This window comes from Myxine glutinosa, chromosome 14, assembly GCF_964187855.1.
Source record: "Myxine glutinosa chromosome 14, kmMyxGlut1.1, whole genome shotgun sequence".
Classification (NCBI taxonomy): Eukaryota; Metazoa; Chordata; class Myxini; order Myxiniformes; family Myxinidae; genus Myxine; species Myxine glutinosa.
The window spans coordinates 32,483,229-32,500,385 of record NC_136274.1 but is presented as its reverse complement, the minus strand read 5'-3'; the positions used below and the strand labels follow the sequence as shown (position 1 = coordinate 32,500,385).

Below are 17,157 nucleotides of genomic sequence, written 5' to 3'. Positions count from 1 at the left end.
TCTGATACCCCAGGGAGATGGATGCCCCTGCCTCGCATAATCCCAGGTTACCTGTGGGCAAGGTGTACTACCTGTCAGCCCCCCTTACCAGGGTAACGGTCCGCAGCCATGTGGGTTAAATGGCAGATGGCTCTGTACATCTTGTGGATGAGAGTCCAGTCGACTCCAACATCATGGGCGGAAGAGGGTGAATTCCCCAACGGCCGGCAGAAGGACGGAGAGGAGTGGCGACCCCCGTCTATACCACACACCTACTCGTGTGTACCAGCCATGGAAAGGCAATATGATGGCAAACACACCATCATTGCTCGAGGAGACTCGAAAAAGTAGCGGCAGTTTTGTGTCCTTTCGTCACACTGCATCATTACGGGAGACGACATCGCACCGATAGCGTACGACGGCTGACTCCACCGACCGACATTTTAATTTATATGCCATACAGGCCAAACATGTCGTCGAAGCGGTCGAACCTGTCATGTGTTTTTACACATGGACTGCTGTACGTTGCAGCGATTAAAGTACTACGGCTACGCCGCTGTTAGACTTTCGGTGTTTTTTTTTAACGTCAATGACTTCAGTCACGGACTATATAGTCCTCGTCGAGGCCAGGCTTTTTGGAAGGATAAGGAATGTAAATATATGGAGTGAAAGTGAGTATAATGAGTGCATGGTATATGTGAGAAAGATAAATTAAAATATGTTGTCTATATATTACACTGATATCTTAAATGTGCATTGTGGAGCGGGGTTGAAATTAATTGCAAAATATCAGAAGTCAGAATCCAGAGAAAAGAAAAGCGGGATGGGAGATTGGAAAGAAGAAGAGAAGAAAGAGCCAGGTTGTTGTGGTTCCACTCCACCTTTGGCTCTTCTTTTTGTGTTAGTTCATTTCCTTTCTTGTTGTATGTACACTGTTGCTTTACTATCAGTACATTGCCTTTTTATACTCTGTCACCTTGCTATTCCACGAGTTTATGTATATTTGTAAATATGAGAAAAATTACACGTAGTTGATTTAAAAAAATGTACCCAACCAAAAAATAGTAACTACAAAAACAGTACGCAACCCTCGACCCTGATTTTGCAACTGGACCTGAAGGCATCTGCTCACGAGTCCTAAAAATTTGCTCTGCTGCTCTTGCACATACTCTTTCTACTCTGTTCACCCTATTATTTGCTCTCAGTCATCTTCCATCTGCTTGGATATCTGCCAACATTACCACATTGCATAAACAAGGTGCAAAAGCGGCTCCCCTAAATTATAAACCCCATCAGCTTATTTCCAACCATCAGCAAGGTCATGGAATCCATAATCACAGTCACAATTGGCATCAAATCTTTCCTTTTCTCTGATGTCCTCATCTCAGATCATCAATATGGATTCAGATCTGGTCACTCCACCTTGGACCTGCTGCTTATGCTCTCCCAATAATGGATTGAGGCCATCTCTCTAGACCCTGAGATAACGGCCGTCTCTTTGAACATATCTTCAGCTTTCGATACAGTCTGCCACCCCACCTTACTCTTCAAACTCTCTATGTATGACTATGAAATGCAAGGCCAACACCACTAATGGCTTCCTGACTTTCACTATTCATACAAATCAGCATGCACTTGTGATATATCAAGATGTAGACGAAACGTACACTATTGGGAATACACACCAGCAAAATTCAGTCAAACCATTCACTACTGCATTGCCGGGATGTCACAAAACTGAAAACCAGAACAGTATTTGCACATGTGCCTGAAGGCAGTAGACCGACGATGCCAAGCTACGAGGAAAAGCGCCATCACTGGATAGACTGTCCTCAGGTGCCTCGGGATTATACTGCCACATTGACACATATGCAACCACGCATCCATCAAGAACATAGTCATCCAAGTGTTTGGGACGTGAATGTAGACGTCCTGACTTCCTAATACGAGGTGATGCAGTTGCCGTGCTGTCAACACCATGGCGTTGGACCTGGGAATCACGGGATGGTTGAAACATAAAGGGTAGAACCGCAGGAGGACTTGGGGGCAGAACACGTTCAGCTGGAGTCGACAGAATGGGAGGTATGTGAGGTGGATCGGGGGGAGCAATATGTGGCCTATCTGAGTCGTCTTCATAACCGAGAGAATCATCACAGGAATCACTGTGCGGATGCGGGATGGTATGTGTTGTCCACGTGGGTACCATGTAACATTCAGATTGTACTCGTAGTACACGATACGATGAACGTCGGAGTTGGGAGCCAGCAAACTTGCGGATGTCACAACAGTTCCCATCCACAGACACAACCAGGTAACGTTCCCGTGCTTGAGACTTGGACCCAGCTGAATGTAAGTACACCAGGTCTCCAACATGAACTGTCAGAGTAGCAGGGCATTTTGTTGATGGGGACTTGGACCTCTCGCTATAAATATGGTTCCGGGAGCATTAGGCATGCTGCTCTCGGATAAGGTTCTGATCCAAGATCGGAATCTGGTGGTTAGTGAACTGGTCACGTTGTGTCCACATTTCCCATGCAGACATGCCGTGAGAACTGATACGTGAATTTAATCAGGCAGTAGCTGTGGAAAGCTGACGAGGCGACACTGGAACTCCTAAAGGGTCTTGGTGTAGTAATGCAGCTTCTAATTTCTGAATGGCTTTCTCGGCAACAGGGTTATTGTTGGGGTTTTTGATGCGACCAAGCTCGAAGGAGATGCGGTGATCTTGTAGGAGCTTGTCATCAGTGAGAGACTTGAATGCAAAGGCTTGATCAGTCTGGATGACAGCAGGTGGCCCCTCCTTCGGATGAAGTTCACTGATGAGTCCGAGGAGCAAGTCACGTAGGGTGTCATGGTGTTCGTCATAAATGAGAGAGGAACGGGTGTATGAAGTAATGCACTCACACAAGACCAAGATCAGTTGACACCCACGCTTTAGGACATCTGCTGCAAATGTCACATTAACTGTTTTTGGAGGATCATCAGACGGTTGAAGAATGGCGCATGGAGTGATTTTTCGCAGGGAACCACCATAGTGGTGGCAACCGGTAGTTACATTGTTGATGGACCTATCCATGTCAAGAGCAAAGAAGTGGCATGCATCACTTGCTTAAGTTGGTGGCAAGACGGGGGATCAAGCTTGATGTAGAGAGCCGTGACAAGGCCGTCCAGGACCAGGCGAGGAATAACGATGCGTTCACGGGAAGGTTGGAAGGGGTCGTGATATCGGACAACCAATAACCCGTCTTTTGAGATAGTAACTGAAATCAAGAACCTTTTCACATCTTTAATAATGGTCAGCTTTTCGATGGTCGGGTACCTTGATTGAGATGGGCATGTGTTCTGCATAAATCTGCGCACTCAGACTGTAGGGCTAGCCAGGCATAACGGTTTGTAAACGGTAATTTGGAGTAACCAGTGATGATGTCTTGGATGGAGGAATGACGTATAATACAGTTTTCTGTCCACTCTACAAATGAGCAAATTTGGCATTTGAGATTGTCACAATCAAGGTCACTCTGGCTGGCGAAATCTGCGGGGACATTAGCGGAGCCCGCGAGATGGCGGATTGAGGCCTGGAACCGACTGACCGTCGACAGAAAGGTTGAAATGCGGGGACAAGCCGAAAACTCTCCTCAACATAGCTTTTCAAAGGCTTGTACACATGGCTTACTATCGGTCAGTATGCAAGCTTTATGATTGGATTGAAAGATGAATGGTCCAAAGTGTTTCGTAGCCATAGTGATTGAGAGTGCTTCAATTTCGCAGGGAAGCCAAGTGACCTGGTGTCCTCGCAACTTAGCGCTAAAAAACCAGCAAGTCAATGGGTCACATCGTAGCTCCTATGCCATTTTTCATCACTGAACCATCAGTGATAATCCACAATTGGTCTTCAGGGCATGGAAGGATATAATGGTTCTGTTTGAAGAAAGGGCTTTCTGGGCAGTGCGGATTGTTTTGATGAGGTCGGAGGTCCAAGCGATTTTATCTTGGGATAGGCGGCCAGCCACAGCGTCGTCTAATGGCGAGAGTACGCTTGATCAGCCAGAGATAACATGAGCTAGGACTTTGTAAGCGCCAATAAAAGATCGAAGTCCGGAGACCTTTTGGGGGGAGGGGGGGGGCACACATGGATAATGTGGAGATGCGATGGGGACGGGCTGTTATAGTGCCTTCATTCCACACCAGGATAGTGATGGAAGATGGGCCAATGACAGTATTGGATGCTGACAGATTTAAGCGGTTGGCTTGGAGCGCGTAAAGCAGTCGTTTCCAGTTGATTAACAGTTCGTCTATGCTTGCTCCACCACAATAGAGATCATCAGCGAGTTTGGCCACAACACCCTCCTCCACTATGTATCCAAGGATGCGACATGTTAGTTATTCTCGTGCCGTTTCAGAGCTAGGCATAACAATGGCGGATCGGGCGTAGACCCTAACACCACAAAATGGAGTCGCAACACCGCAGTACTTCATTGACTCTTTAGATAGTGGGATTTGATAAAAGGCATTAGTCAAGTCAGAAGTGATAATGTGCTTCCATTTCCAGATGTGTCGAAGAGTGGAATCGCCGTTGGGCATCAAGGAAGGCTGGGATTTGCTATCTCGGCCAACATCGGCAAATGCAGTGACCAGTCGGAACCCGCCACTGGACGTTTTCACCAAGAAAGACAGGTTGAGGTACTCGACGTCGACTCCTGCATCTTCCGGTTTAGCAAAGACACCCATATCTTCTAGTTCATCAAACTTGCGTTGTAGTTATGTGAGGTTGCTGTGAGAGTATAAAGGTAGGCAACCCTTACATTGAGGGGAAGGGACAGGACCCATGTTAACTACCGAATGGAATGAACCAGATGCACCATTGTACTCTTAGGGCCTGGGGTCGAAGACATCGTCATACTCTTGAAGAAGGGCCTGAAATTTACGTCTAATATCAAGGGGAAAGGAATTGTCCGGGTCGAGTGTGCCACTGGCAGAGTAAAGGCTTGGGGCAGTTTTTTTGGGGGTTTGGGTTGAATCTTAGTGGATGAGTGGTACTGGTCTCACCGGTGAGGTTTGAAGGCATGAAGATGGGACGTATTTGACAAAAGTGTTCATGTGATCTAACAATTTGATGATCATATTTGATGAACTAACAATTTGATGAACTCGATACGAGACTTGGGGAAGGCCATATTTCGGTCGAAGGACGATGAGCCTGTTAGTCACTGCGAGGTTCAAGGGCGTATGTAGAATCAGACAAATTGTCAGGGAGGTTTAGCTCGATGTACTCACCGAGCCATACAGTTGAAGTTCGTGGAGGGGCACGGAGCAAATGGGCATGACGGACTGCATGGTGAGTGGGAGAGAAATCAGATGAACCGTGTCGGTATATTGACCCATCATTGAGGATGATGTGTCGTTTAGGTGGATGAACAGAAATGTCATTCAGCTCCATGAAAGGTGTCCCTGCCAAGACATCAACGTCCAGGTTTTCAATAACAAGTCCTTTTAAGGTAAACTGTCAGTCGTCACGGGTCATGATAAAACTGACTTCACCAAGTACTGTGAGTAGGGAGGAGCCATCAACCTGGTGAGCTGACAGAACTCTTTCTCATGGGTAGACCGAGACGTTTGGCAATCGGTAGGCTCATCATGTTTCCAGTGGCACCACTGTCAATTATGGCACGGATAGTGTGGTGATGGTAAAATGTGTCCAAGTAAGGTGACTGGCATACTTGAATTCTATACGCAGGGGTGGAGGACTTGTCAGAGTCATCTGGAGAGTCGATGGTGGGGTCTGCCACTTCCTCATCATCGTCAGAGGGGTCCAAGATGTTAGATATCTGCCTCAATGTGGCCATATATTTACGATCTTGTTCTGGGATGTAGCTGCACTCGCTGAAAAAAATGGCAGTCCGCACGCCCCGCTTGGTGACATAATGGGCAGGATTTTTGGCAGCACTGGGAAGGTTTGTATCTTGGTTTAGGAGTAGATGTTACACGTGGAAAGACAGGTCTCTTTTGACTTTTAGAAAAACCCGGGCCCGCATGACTGTTGTATCTTCACCGGAACGTTATTTCATCTAACAAGGATGGTAGGGCCAGAGAGATTTCCAGTTAGATGGACGCCAATGTATGAGAACGTAGTTCAGTACCATAACGTTGTTTGACTATTTTCGGTGGCGTCGGGTGGATTATTTGAAGCCAGCTGAGGACGTCGACATTTTCGAGGGATGGAGTTAGCTCCTCGTCATCTGCAGGAACTTCACCATGGTGCGAGATGCCTCCATCATGGCGTAACAGATTGTCGTCGATAAAAGCTGCCAAGCGCTGGTGCAGGTCTTCTGGGCGTTCTTCTAGTTCTAAACGGATATCAGACAAATCTAGGAAATGTGCGCCGGTCAACTGAAAAACGAAATGCAGGCGGATGACTTGCCATATATGACCTAAGGAGATAGAATCATGGACGATTGTGTTGCGTGCAATGACTGGGCAATAATTGGCTGTTTAACCAAGCATCATCTCCAATGGGTTGACTTTTAGCTGAGCTGTGCGGCGATTGCCTTAATTAATATCTTCACCATCGTCAGTGAAGCCCTGAAGAGGTGTTGTTCTCGTTTTCTTGAGCCATTGTGAGCCAGTCACAAGAAAGGGGGAGAAACTCAGGTCTGGCGATAACGTGTAATGGAGATTTTGTTTCCAGTTTTCAAAAGAATTAATCGTCTCTGATTTAGTAAGGCACCATTGTTTGGGAGCCCGATTTGAGTTTGCCATCGTCGTAGGTGTAGATGAAAACGTTACTCACAGAAACCGTGTCGATGGCTGTGTTACTCTGGTTGTAAGCACTCAGGTGGTCCGTCACAGGTTGGGATGAAGAAGAAGCACGAGTTATTTGGCTGCAGCAGGTTTCGTTGGCTGAAAGGCTGGACGATGGGTCACAAACTGCTAAAAAAAAACTTGGAATATATTTTTCAATCCTAACAAATCTCTGTCTGTCTGCCTGTCTGCCTGCCTGCCTGCCTCTCTCTCTTTCTCTCTCTCTCTGTCTGTCTCTCTGTCTCTGTCTCTGGGAAACGACATTTCTAAGCTGGCCTCCCTTCAAAACCAGTCAGCAGCAAGGTCCATAGGTCCATCGCCAACCCCCTTCTGTTGAAGAACCACCTTTAGAGGCCATTTTCCTCTGCAGAGCAGGGGTTGGTCTTTTTGGGGCACCGTGGTCCCCTTTTTGAAGCAATGTTTTATGGCCGGATGCCCTTCCTGCCACCAACCCTGTTAGTCGCCTCTTGCGACACACAGGGAATTACCAGTGAACTGGTACTCAATTTGCTGACCTCAGAAGGATGACAGGCTGAGTCAACCCACCTGGTGTTAATTCAGCGATCGACTGGGATTCGAACCCAGGATCCTAGGATCCAAAGCCGGAACCCTAACCGCTAACCCAAAACCAGGTTAAACTCCTTCTTCTGTTGAAACTCCGCAAATCCTGAATCACTGCTCACCTCCTCTCACAGGCCATGAGCTGGGTCATTCTATCTTTCAATTTCGTTACATACCTAATGGGAATTAAACAACTTTTGATTTATTAATTTTTTTACATTAAAAGTTACCTTCCTGTAAACTGTTGAATAAATAACACATTCTCGATTTACTTGATGTATTTAGCTGCATGCACAACGCAAGCAAAATCCACTTCATCAAATATAGTTTGTAATTTATTATGTCTACACGTAGCATGCATCCCAGGATGCGCTTGCAGTCTGCGAGCAAGCCCCACTTGTAAATATATAAATATTGCAGATCTCCAAGCGGCTCTCCAAACGTCGGCCTACCCCTTATCAAGGGGGGATTAATCCCCTTGTCTTTTTACTAGCCAACGCGATCCGGGGCTATCACGTTCCTTCCGGTCGGTGTTAAATAGGGTTGTAAGCCGAATTCGTCTTATTACCTAAGTACTAACACCGGCCGTGAAGCAAGGAAATAACCCCACACGAAACACGGCGTTAGTGGACACGCCGAGCGAAAGTGAGCCGCGATTCGGGCCGTTAACGGGAACTAACGCGATTGGAGCGGTTCTTAATCGTGCCACGCTTACGCAATGGAGAAATCACAAAGGTGATCGAATTAAGAGGAAAACAGGAAGAACAGGTAATTTATTTACAATTGTATGGGAAGGAAGAGAAGTACACACTTTGTACAAATAAGAAGAGGAAGAAAAAGAAGCAATGTACAGGGAAGAGGAAGAAGCAGATACACAGGGCAGCCTGATTCAGTCTTATACTTATCTCTGGACACAGGCCCGTTCGCAATCAGACTCAATCTCAGACTCACTCACACGGGGTTGTAGATGGTCGGGTTGAGGGTCCACCGATGGCGTCCACAGCTCGCTCTGGTCCCCGACTCATACCACGAAGCAGCTGGTGATGGTAGACGGCAGACGGCAGGCGAGATCGTCCCGTGTCGGTGGCGCGGATCGGACAATTACACTGGGAAGGATCGGTAAGCTGGCGATTATACTGCATACATAATAGTTGTACCGGCGCCTTTATACGCGCCCCCGGTATCGCTAGGTACAATGCGCCACTTCCACAATGATGTCACCAAAGCGCCTTTCCACAAAAGTCCCCACAAAAGTCCTTTGACTCTCCTCATAACTCAGCTCACGAACTTGACAAGCGCCTCTCCCTTCTCATCACTCGTTCAACAGAGGACCCCGGCTCATAACTCAGCAAGCGTCTCCTTGGGGATCTGACTCAGCACATGTCCTCCTCATAACTCAAGTCCTCCGCAATGCCACGTAAACCCTTCAATACTGGCGCCTTCCACAATTGTCCTTCTGCACGAATGCCAATGCTTGGCTTCCCTCACGAGTCCTCACAATGCTGCAGTCCTTCGCCAGTCCTTTGTAAAGCACAATCAATCCTTTCAATGCTTGTCACAGCGCGTCTCTCCTCATAACTGAGGTGGGTGCCTCGCGCGAAGGGTTTTATTGCCACGCCCAGCGAACCCTCTGGAATCTCTAGCCACACACTTACCGCGCCCCTTAGCCATGCCCACTCGAGCCCTGGTTGGTTGATGGGGTATTACCGGCTCCGCCCTTGATGGCTGCTTGACGTGGCCACTCCTCCACCCTTGCGCTCCACCCCCTTGTCCAGGCCTTACCTCGTGGCATTTGGGCTGGTTTGAGCGAGCAACTGGCAGCTAACGCTGCCGGCCCAACGCGTAACAAACTGTGAGGGGGCATGGGGTGCAGACTGGATAGTGCTCAATGGAGTCGATTGGAGGGAGGGCTGCAGACTGAACGGGGCCTACTCTTATTTGTTTTACACAACGCAGATGCAACTATTGGAAATGGCCTTATCTCACATAGACGAAGAAATAACTAACGTTCTAAGGTGACCTATGTGTTGCTTGTGGCCTAACTATGGGGTGCAACCTTTAACCTTTAATGATGTTACCTGTGTGGGTTCTCAAAACCGCAACAATATATTGTGCCATGACAGTTGGTCTGTGCCACTCACTTTGGATAATTGTGATGATGATGCAACGCAGCTCGGTTTCTTGTCTGCATAGACACACGATGGATGGGTTATAGCTTCACATGCACATGATCCCAACAGCATGAATTATTTACCTAGAGATGTTTTCATAATGACAAACTGGTGAAGACAACAAAGAGTACAATAGGACCACTACAATCACGACTATAAATATTACTATGAAATTAATTGCACAAACTATTCATACCGTTTTGGTGATGGATCGAAGAAAGCTTTGGCTGAACATTTTTCAGGAATCAACTGGCCAGGCCTGATGTTGGACTGAAGTTGATTTAGCCAAAAATTTAAAATATGTTCAGGGTGCAGCGATAACTCACATCTTTGCGATGGACACCATGGGATATTTAACGTCCATTGAGTGATGCTAGCAGATGTGACACCCGGCTTAACATCCATAACATGGATGGTACGCTTTGTGATGCAATTCCCTACCTGGGAAGTACCAATCGATCGGGTTGGAAATCAAACCAAGCCTAAACAGCTCAAAGTTAAGTATTACATGTGCATCATCCTGTCGGTCAGCTGACAAAAGTAACAACTCAAAAATGAGCAACAAATAATGAAAACAACAAAATATGAAATAAACAAATACACAACATGTGAAAAATAAAAACGGAAATATAAAATGCCAAAATAAATAAATGAAGCAATATCAAGACTTCCAGGCAATGGTAGAGATGATCGTGAGTAACTAACCCAGAGGATTCTGTAGCAAAGAAGCAGATCTGCTTTTCCCCTTCTGAATTCACTTGAGGAGTCAAGGTCATGCTGGTGTGGAATACACCGGAAGAGAAAGGGTTTCTCGTGATATTTTGCCATGTTACGGACTCAGAGCTAATTGTGCTGAGCGAAACGATACTTTCACTGGAAGAGAAACAATGAGAGATTGGTTAGGGGTGGAAAAGATTGGTTAGGGCACAAGTGCAGATGCAAACAACTTATCAAGCAAGGTTCGCTTTCGGTTTTCAAATCATCCAAATCAAAAAGTCATCACATTTGCACAAGGCTTCATCTAATTATTGCGTACGCAGATACTGTGGAATTTCCGTCCCATGTGTACGTAACAAAAATATGACCCATAAACTATATTTAATTTGTTCGTTTACAGAAACTGACAAGAGTGAGATTCGCAAAAGCGAAAAAAACCTCTTCAGCATAAGCGTATGTCATAAGTGAATAACTGCCATCGAGTTTGTTCTCGTGGAGATCCCTTCAATCTGACTGAGACTTTCTGAGCCTCATTTCCCTCACATTTGTGTTCCATGTGGGTTTTCCAAATTGTGATCAGTCATGTGTTTTCCTTAAATTAAAATGAGTCATCCCAACAGGTGGAATCTTGCAGTCTTGTCTTCCAGTGGCTATTGCAGAGCTTTTCTTTGCTTGTAACGAACTCATGGACCTATATACACTAACTTGGACCTGCCTTTCGTGACACTAACTAGACTTCTTTCCACGGGATCTCCTGCTCTCTGCGCCCATGTTCGATTCCCACGGCACTCTGGTCCTATAGGTGTCTTGGCACTGTTTCCAGCCGTTAATGGTGCATTATGGTAACAAAGCCAGGAAATTGTGGCATGGATAAAGCACCTCAACGCCACACACTGCTGCATCTCAATACCAAAATGAGGTGCGAGCAAGGGCCGCTTGCCCCCCTCTCCCTACCCCCACCCCGGGTTTTGTTTGTGTCCTGTCTTCTCTCTCCATATGTCCTAAGAGAGAGAGAGAGAAAGAGAGAGAGAGAGAGAGAGAGAGAGAGAGAGAGAGAGAGAGAGAGAGAGAGAGAGAGAGAGAGAGAGAGAGAGAGAGAGAGAGAGAGTTCTCAAGATTAAATAAGTAAGTCCGTCGTTGGCATTATGGTCGTAAGGGTTAATTATTGCCTCCACCACTGAAGGTGGACAGATGGTGTGTTTTCTCCCTTGTTTGTCTGTCTGTGAGCAGGATATCTCAAAAGGATACAGTGGTCTGCAAAAGTATTCACCCCCACCAGAGTTTTCACATTTTCATGGCACCTGAGCTTATTCCATGAAGCTTTCAAATCAAACTTAATAGATATAGTCTTCACAAACTACTCCAAAGTAATAAAGCTATTCAATTCTCAGTTGCATAAATATTCAAACCCTTTGCCAAATTAACCTTAAATCACTTTAGGAGCAAATTATTTGTTTAAAGTGTACAAAATGAGTGTAATAGGTTTCACTTGTATGTAATCGGTGGTTTAACTTAAAAATTAAACTCCACCAATTATCAAAGGAGTTTTAAGGTGCAACTCGTTTGGTCAACCAAGAAGGGAAACATGAAGATGAAGGAGCTTTCCAAAGAAGTCAGACATAAAGTGGTGCAGGAGCACTGTTCAGGAGAGGGTTATAAGGAGATTTCAAAATCACTCATTAACCCTTTGAGTATGGTGAAATCCATCATTAAGAAGTGGAAGATGTATCATACCACCCAGACTCTGTCCAGATCAGGTTGCCCATCCAAACTCAGCAGCCGGCAAGCAGGAAACTGGTTTGGGATGTCACTGTAAATCCAATAATGGCTGATAAGATTTGCAAGTCTCTATGTTTGAGATGGGAGTCAGTGTTCATCAATCAACAATATCCCATTCCCTTTAAAAAGCTGGCCTCTGTGGACAGGTGGCAAAAAAATCCATTACTGAAAAAGACGCATCTAACAGCTCACATGGAGTTTACAAAAAAACCTCTCAATGATACTGCAGGCATGTGGCGAAAAATGTCTTGTCAGACGAGACAAAAAACGAGCTTTTTTGTCTAAATTCAAAACCTAATGTCTGGCGCGAGCCTAAAACTACACATCATCCAGCCAACACCATCCCTACTGGCCAGCATGGTGGTGGCAGCATCATGTTATGGGGTTGCTTTTCATCAGCAGATCGAAGTGATAATGGACGGTGTAAAGTCCAGGAGAATCCTTGATGAAAACCTGCTTGAGTCATCCATGAATCTGAAACTGTGTCAGAGATTGACATTTCAGCAGGACAATGATCCAAAGCACAAAGCTAAAGCCAAACTGGAGTGGCTGAATAAGAAGAAAATAAATGTCTTGAGTGGCCCAGTCAAAGTCCTGACTTGAACCCAAATCAAAATGTTTGGCAAGACTTGAAGATTTCAGTCTATTGACGATCCCCATCATACTTTGCAGAACTAGATCAATTTGCACGTGAAGAATGGGCAAAGATTTCACCATCCCATTATGTAAAGCTGGTAGAGACCTCCACAAAAAAGACTTGCAGTAGTGTCTGTTTAGTTTAGAAAATAGTTTCCACATAATTTGTAATTCATCAAATGTGGCATTATTGGTTGGGGGTGAATACTTTTGCAGGACACTGTATGGATGAATTTGGATGAAACTTGGCAGACAGGTTGTGAGTGTGACAAGGACGAATTGGTTCGATTTTGTTTCAGGTCCAGATCCAGATCCGGCCTATCGGTGGAATGCAAAAGGTAAACTGTTCAGCCTGGTGTCGGTATGCGCTCCACCTAATGCAGTGCGCTCCACCTAAATGCTAATTTGTTTCAGTTTGTTTCACCGGTTATGTTATTTTCTCTTATATCCTTTCCCTCTTTCTTTCTTGTGAATAAATCCTTTGTGAATGAGAACTTCGTTTGTGGTCACTGAGTGAACGGGAGCTCTGCAGCGAGTTATTTGGCACATAAAACCATGCATGGGAAATTGGGAAGCGGTGCCATTAGTTAAAATCAAACTGTTCTTCAGCATCACTTTGCTCAAATTTTGGATTCCAAATTCCCAAATTTTGGAGGGCAGATTTGGAATGGTGCGTGGCTTTTAAATCACCGACTGACAGCAAATTATGGGTAGATGTGGCAACTTCTCTTCATTGCTTACCTGCCTGGTGGTCCATTGGTGGTGGAAGACCACTCAACCACAATAATTCATTCATATTCATTCATATGTTCAACTTCAATTTGAATAGATAACTTCTGGATCTAAGTATATGTTATCAAACTCGAATTAATAAGGTGTGATAGGAAGTACTTCATAGTTGCACTCGATGAGATTACATTTTACATCAAACATTAACTTCCTGGAGCTTTCCATGTTGATGAATGACATGATGTTTTATAACTTCATCTGTGTGGATTCGTCTTTCTATTGTCTGTCTGTACCTTGATGAACTCGACTGGATGTCGATGTCGAAGCTGAAGGGTTGTCTGATGGTGATATTGAATTTGTCGTTGTTGTTTGGTGTACGCCCGACAAATTTGGGAGATGCACATGCGGCATTCGGTTGGACTGTAGGAAAAGGACATGATCAGTGAGGAAAAGCATATCTGGCAATTAATTTATATCAAAATGTGCACATTTCGATAAAAGGCGAGTCAATTAGGTCGAAGTTTACCATTGGAGGTCATGGGGGTTTCCTACAAGTCATCGAGAACAAGTGTTATGCCTAGGTCCCCCGTCGGTGAAGTGATGTGAGTTGACAAAGTGGAAGACGCAAGGTGGCCATCTTGGATTTTGACATGGCGACCCAATTTTCAATAGCGTTCTCCCTTATGCGTAGATACACCCAAACACCAGATTAGAAGTTAGTAGTTCGTTTATTTTTCAAGATATTTCGCTCACAAGGTTCAGACATATATATGGTGGCGGCCATCTTGGATTTTGACGTGGCGACCCAATTTTCAATAGCGTTCTTCCTTATGCCTAGATACACCCAAACACCAGATTAGAAGTTGGTACTTCGCTTATTTTTCAAGATATTCCGCTCACAAGGTTCAGACATACATGGCGGTGGCCATCTTGGATTTTGACGTGGCGACCCAATTTTCAATAGCGTTCTTCCTTATGCCCAGACACACCCACACACCAGATTAGATGTTAGTAGCCGGCGAAGCCGGTGTTGTCAATAAACGCATACGTATTATGTCGAAAACCAGATTATGCCTTGGCTTGCGAATTCCGAAGCTCAATGGAGGCCGCCATCTTGCGGATGCGGAAGTATGCATAACAAATTGAAAAACGTTCAATAGGAGTTTCTTTCACCCGTCTTTGTTTGATTCACAATCTTATGTTCCGTTTCCGGTAACGTTCCGTTAAACGGTAAAGTTCCGTTTCCGGTCCGGTCGTGAGAGGACGCTGGCGTCACTTGCTCGCCGCTTCTCTGACTGGACCATTGTCCGTATCTTGCTTTCCTGGTGGTCGTGGCGGATTTTTGGCCATTGAGTCTTCCTCTGCACGGTCCCGGCTCTGCTCTGCTGCTCCTGGCTTCACCTGCTCGGCTCCTTCGCTATTTCCTCGGGCTCACTCTCGTGGGTTGTGCCGCCCATTGTTTGCAGCGGCGGTGGTGGCGGTTTGCCGCCGTGATCTTGATTAGCGGCGGCGGTCGTTTGCCGCTGCATTTGCCACTTTGCCTCCTCAACCTTGGCCTCGTGCTCGTCTCTTCGCTCCTATCTGCCCTCTGCATGGTCCCGGCTCTGCTCCTGGCTTCACCTGCTCGGCTCCTTCGCTGTTTCCTCGGGCCCACTCCCGTGGGTTGTGTCGATTGTTTCGCCTCCTCACCCTTGGCCTCATGCTCGTCCCTTCGCTCCTGCTGGCATGGCTCTGCGGTACTCCGCTGCAAGGCTTCTCCTGCTTAAAACCCGCTCCACCCCATCATGCATCTCTGCAATCAAATCGAATGGACTCCTGCGTCGACCCAGGTACATTCACCGTGGCTCCGGTCGTAAGTTTGTTTATTTACAATCAGGTCACTCCATCCCCATCCTCTGGTCGGCTCAGCGCACTCCCACTCATCGTCCCAACACACCTGGTCACAACAACGCACAAAATCGCACCTCCTGTCTGCGAACCCTGGCCAAATCACCTGGATTCATACCCGCCGTACAAAACAACATCAAGCTCACCCTGTTCAATACCCGGTCCCTCAACAACAAATGCCTCATCCTGAACGACTACATCCTGGAAAATAAACTGGACTTTCTCTGTCTCACTGAGACCTGGCAACAACCACTGGACTACTACACGCTCAACCTCACCACACCCAATGGATATTCTTACATCAATAAACCACGCTCGGAGGGCCGAGGTGGTGGAATTGCCGTTATTCACCGACAAGACATCAAGACCAACCTCATCTCCATCTCATCTGCTCCATCATTTGAACACCTGGCTTTTAAACTCTCTGGTCACACACAGTCAGTCATGGCTGTTGTCTACCGCCCTCCCAAACCACACCCATCATTCCTGTCTGACTTCTCCTACTTTCTGACCCAGCTATGTTCCCTCTCCCCCTCAATCCTCCTCCTTGGTGATTTCAATATCCACATGGACTCCACTGACTCCACGCTAACCACTGACTTCACTGATTTACTCACCTGCTTTAACCTCACTCAACATGTCACCTTTCCTACCCATAACCGTGGTCACATTTTGGACCTTGTCTGCTCTACTGGACTAATTTTGCACCATCACTCTGGCTCCGACCTCACTCTCTCTGACCACCTAGCCATCACTCTGACCATCAACATCCCCACCCCAGCACCAAGGCATTATCGCACTATCAACTTCCGTAAGCTAAACGCTCTTTCACCTGCCTCATTCTCATCGACCCTCTCTGAAAAAATGTCCACTTCTCCCTTCGTTGACCTCCACACCCCTTCTGACCTCACTGACTACTACAACCACACTCTCTCCTCCTGCCTTGACCAACTTGCGCCTATAAAAACCAAAACAGTTTCTTTCACCCATTCTGCTCCCTGGTTTACCCCTGAACTCCGCCTGATGAAAACTCGTGCTCGCCAACTTGAAAGACTCCGCAATAAAACAGGTCTCACAGTTCACTCCCAGGCCTACAAGGACCACATACAACACTATAAAGATGCCCTCTCCCGCGCCCGCTCCGCCTACTACTCTCAAATTATCCACTCTGGCTCCGGAAACCCAAAAGCGCTCTTCTCTACAATAAACAAACTCCTCAGCCCCCTGAACACCACCACCCAGTCATTCACAATAGACAACTGCATCTCCTTCCTTTCATTCTTCCAACGCAAAATTGAAAACATCTACAACAGCTTGACCACCGCCGCACCCGCTCCCCCTCAAACCACCTGCCCCCCCTTATCCTGCCATCCCCTGTCTCAATTCTCCCCAGTCTCCCCTACTGACCTCTCTGAACTCCTCATCGGAATGAAAACTGCCACCTGCACTCTTGACCCCATCCCCTCCAGCTTTGTCAAGGCCTCCCTTCCTGCTCTCTCTCCACTTATCATTGCAACAATAAACTCCTCCCTGTCTACAGGCATCGTCCCACCATCCCTCAAAATTGCTGCTGTTACCCCCATTCTGAAAAAACCTGGACTAAACCCTGACACCCTAAATAACTTCAGACCCATCTCCAACCTACCCTTTCTGTCAAAGGTTTTGGAACGCGCTGTAGCCACTCAACTCAAACATCACCTCTCTGCCAATAACCTGTATGAAACATTCCAATCCGGATTCCGCTCCAACCACAGTACTGAAACTGCTCTCCTCAAAATCACCAACGACCTTCTCCTCTCCTCTGACGCTGGCAACCTCAACATTCTCATCCTCCTCGACCTCAGCGCCGCCTTTGACACCATCGATCACACCATCCTCCTCACCCGACTTGAAACCACCT

At 46.5% G+C, this 17,157-nt stretch overlaps 1 protein-coding gene across 1 annotated transcript in view; it reads right to left on the bottom strand.

Moving 5' to 3' along the window:
* LOC137439587 (uncharacterized) overlaps positions 1–17,157 on the bottom strand; it is a 49,690-nt gene that overhangs the window by 15,260 nt on the left and 17,273 nt on the right. The window contains exons 6-8 of the mRNA XM_078767957.1: positions 13,664–13,790; positions 10,215–10,382; positions 9,480–9,523 (exon numbers count right to left, since the gene is read on the bottom strand). Coding sequence (XP_078624083.1) covers positions 9,480–9,523; positions 10,215–10,382; positions 13,664–13,790 — 339 coding nt within the window. The remainder of the gene's footprint in view (positions 1–9,479; positions 9,524–10,214; positions 10,383–13,663; positions 13,791–17,157) is intronic.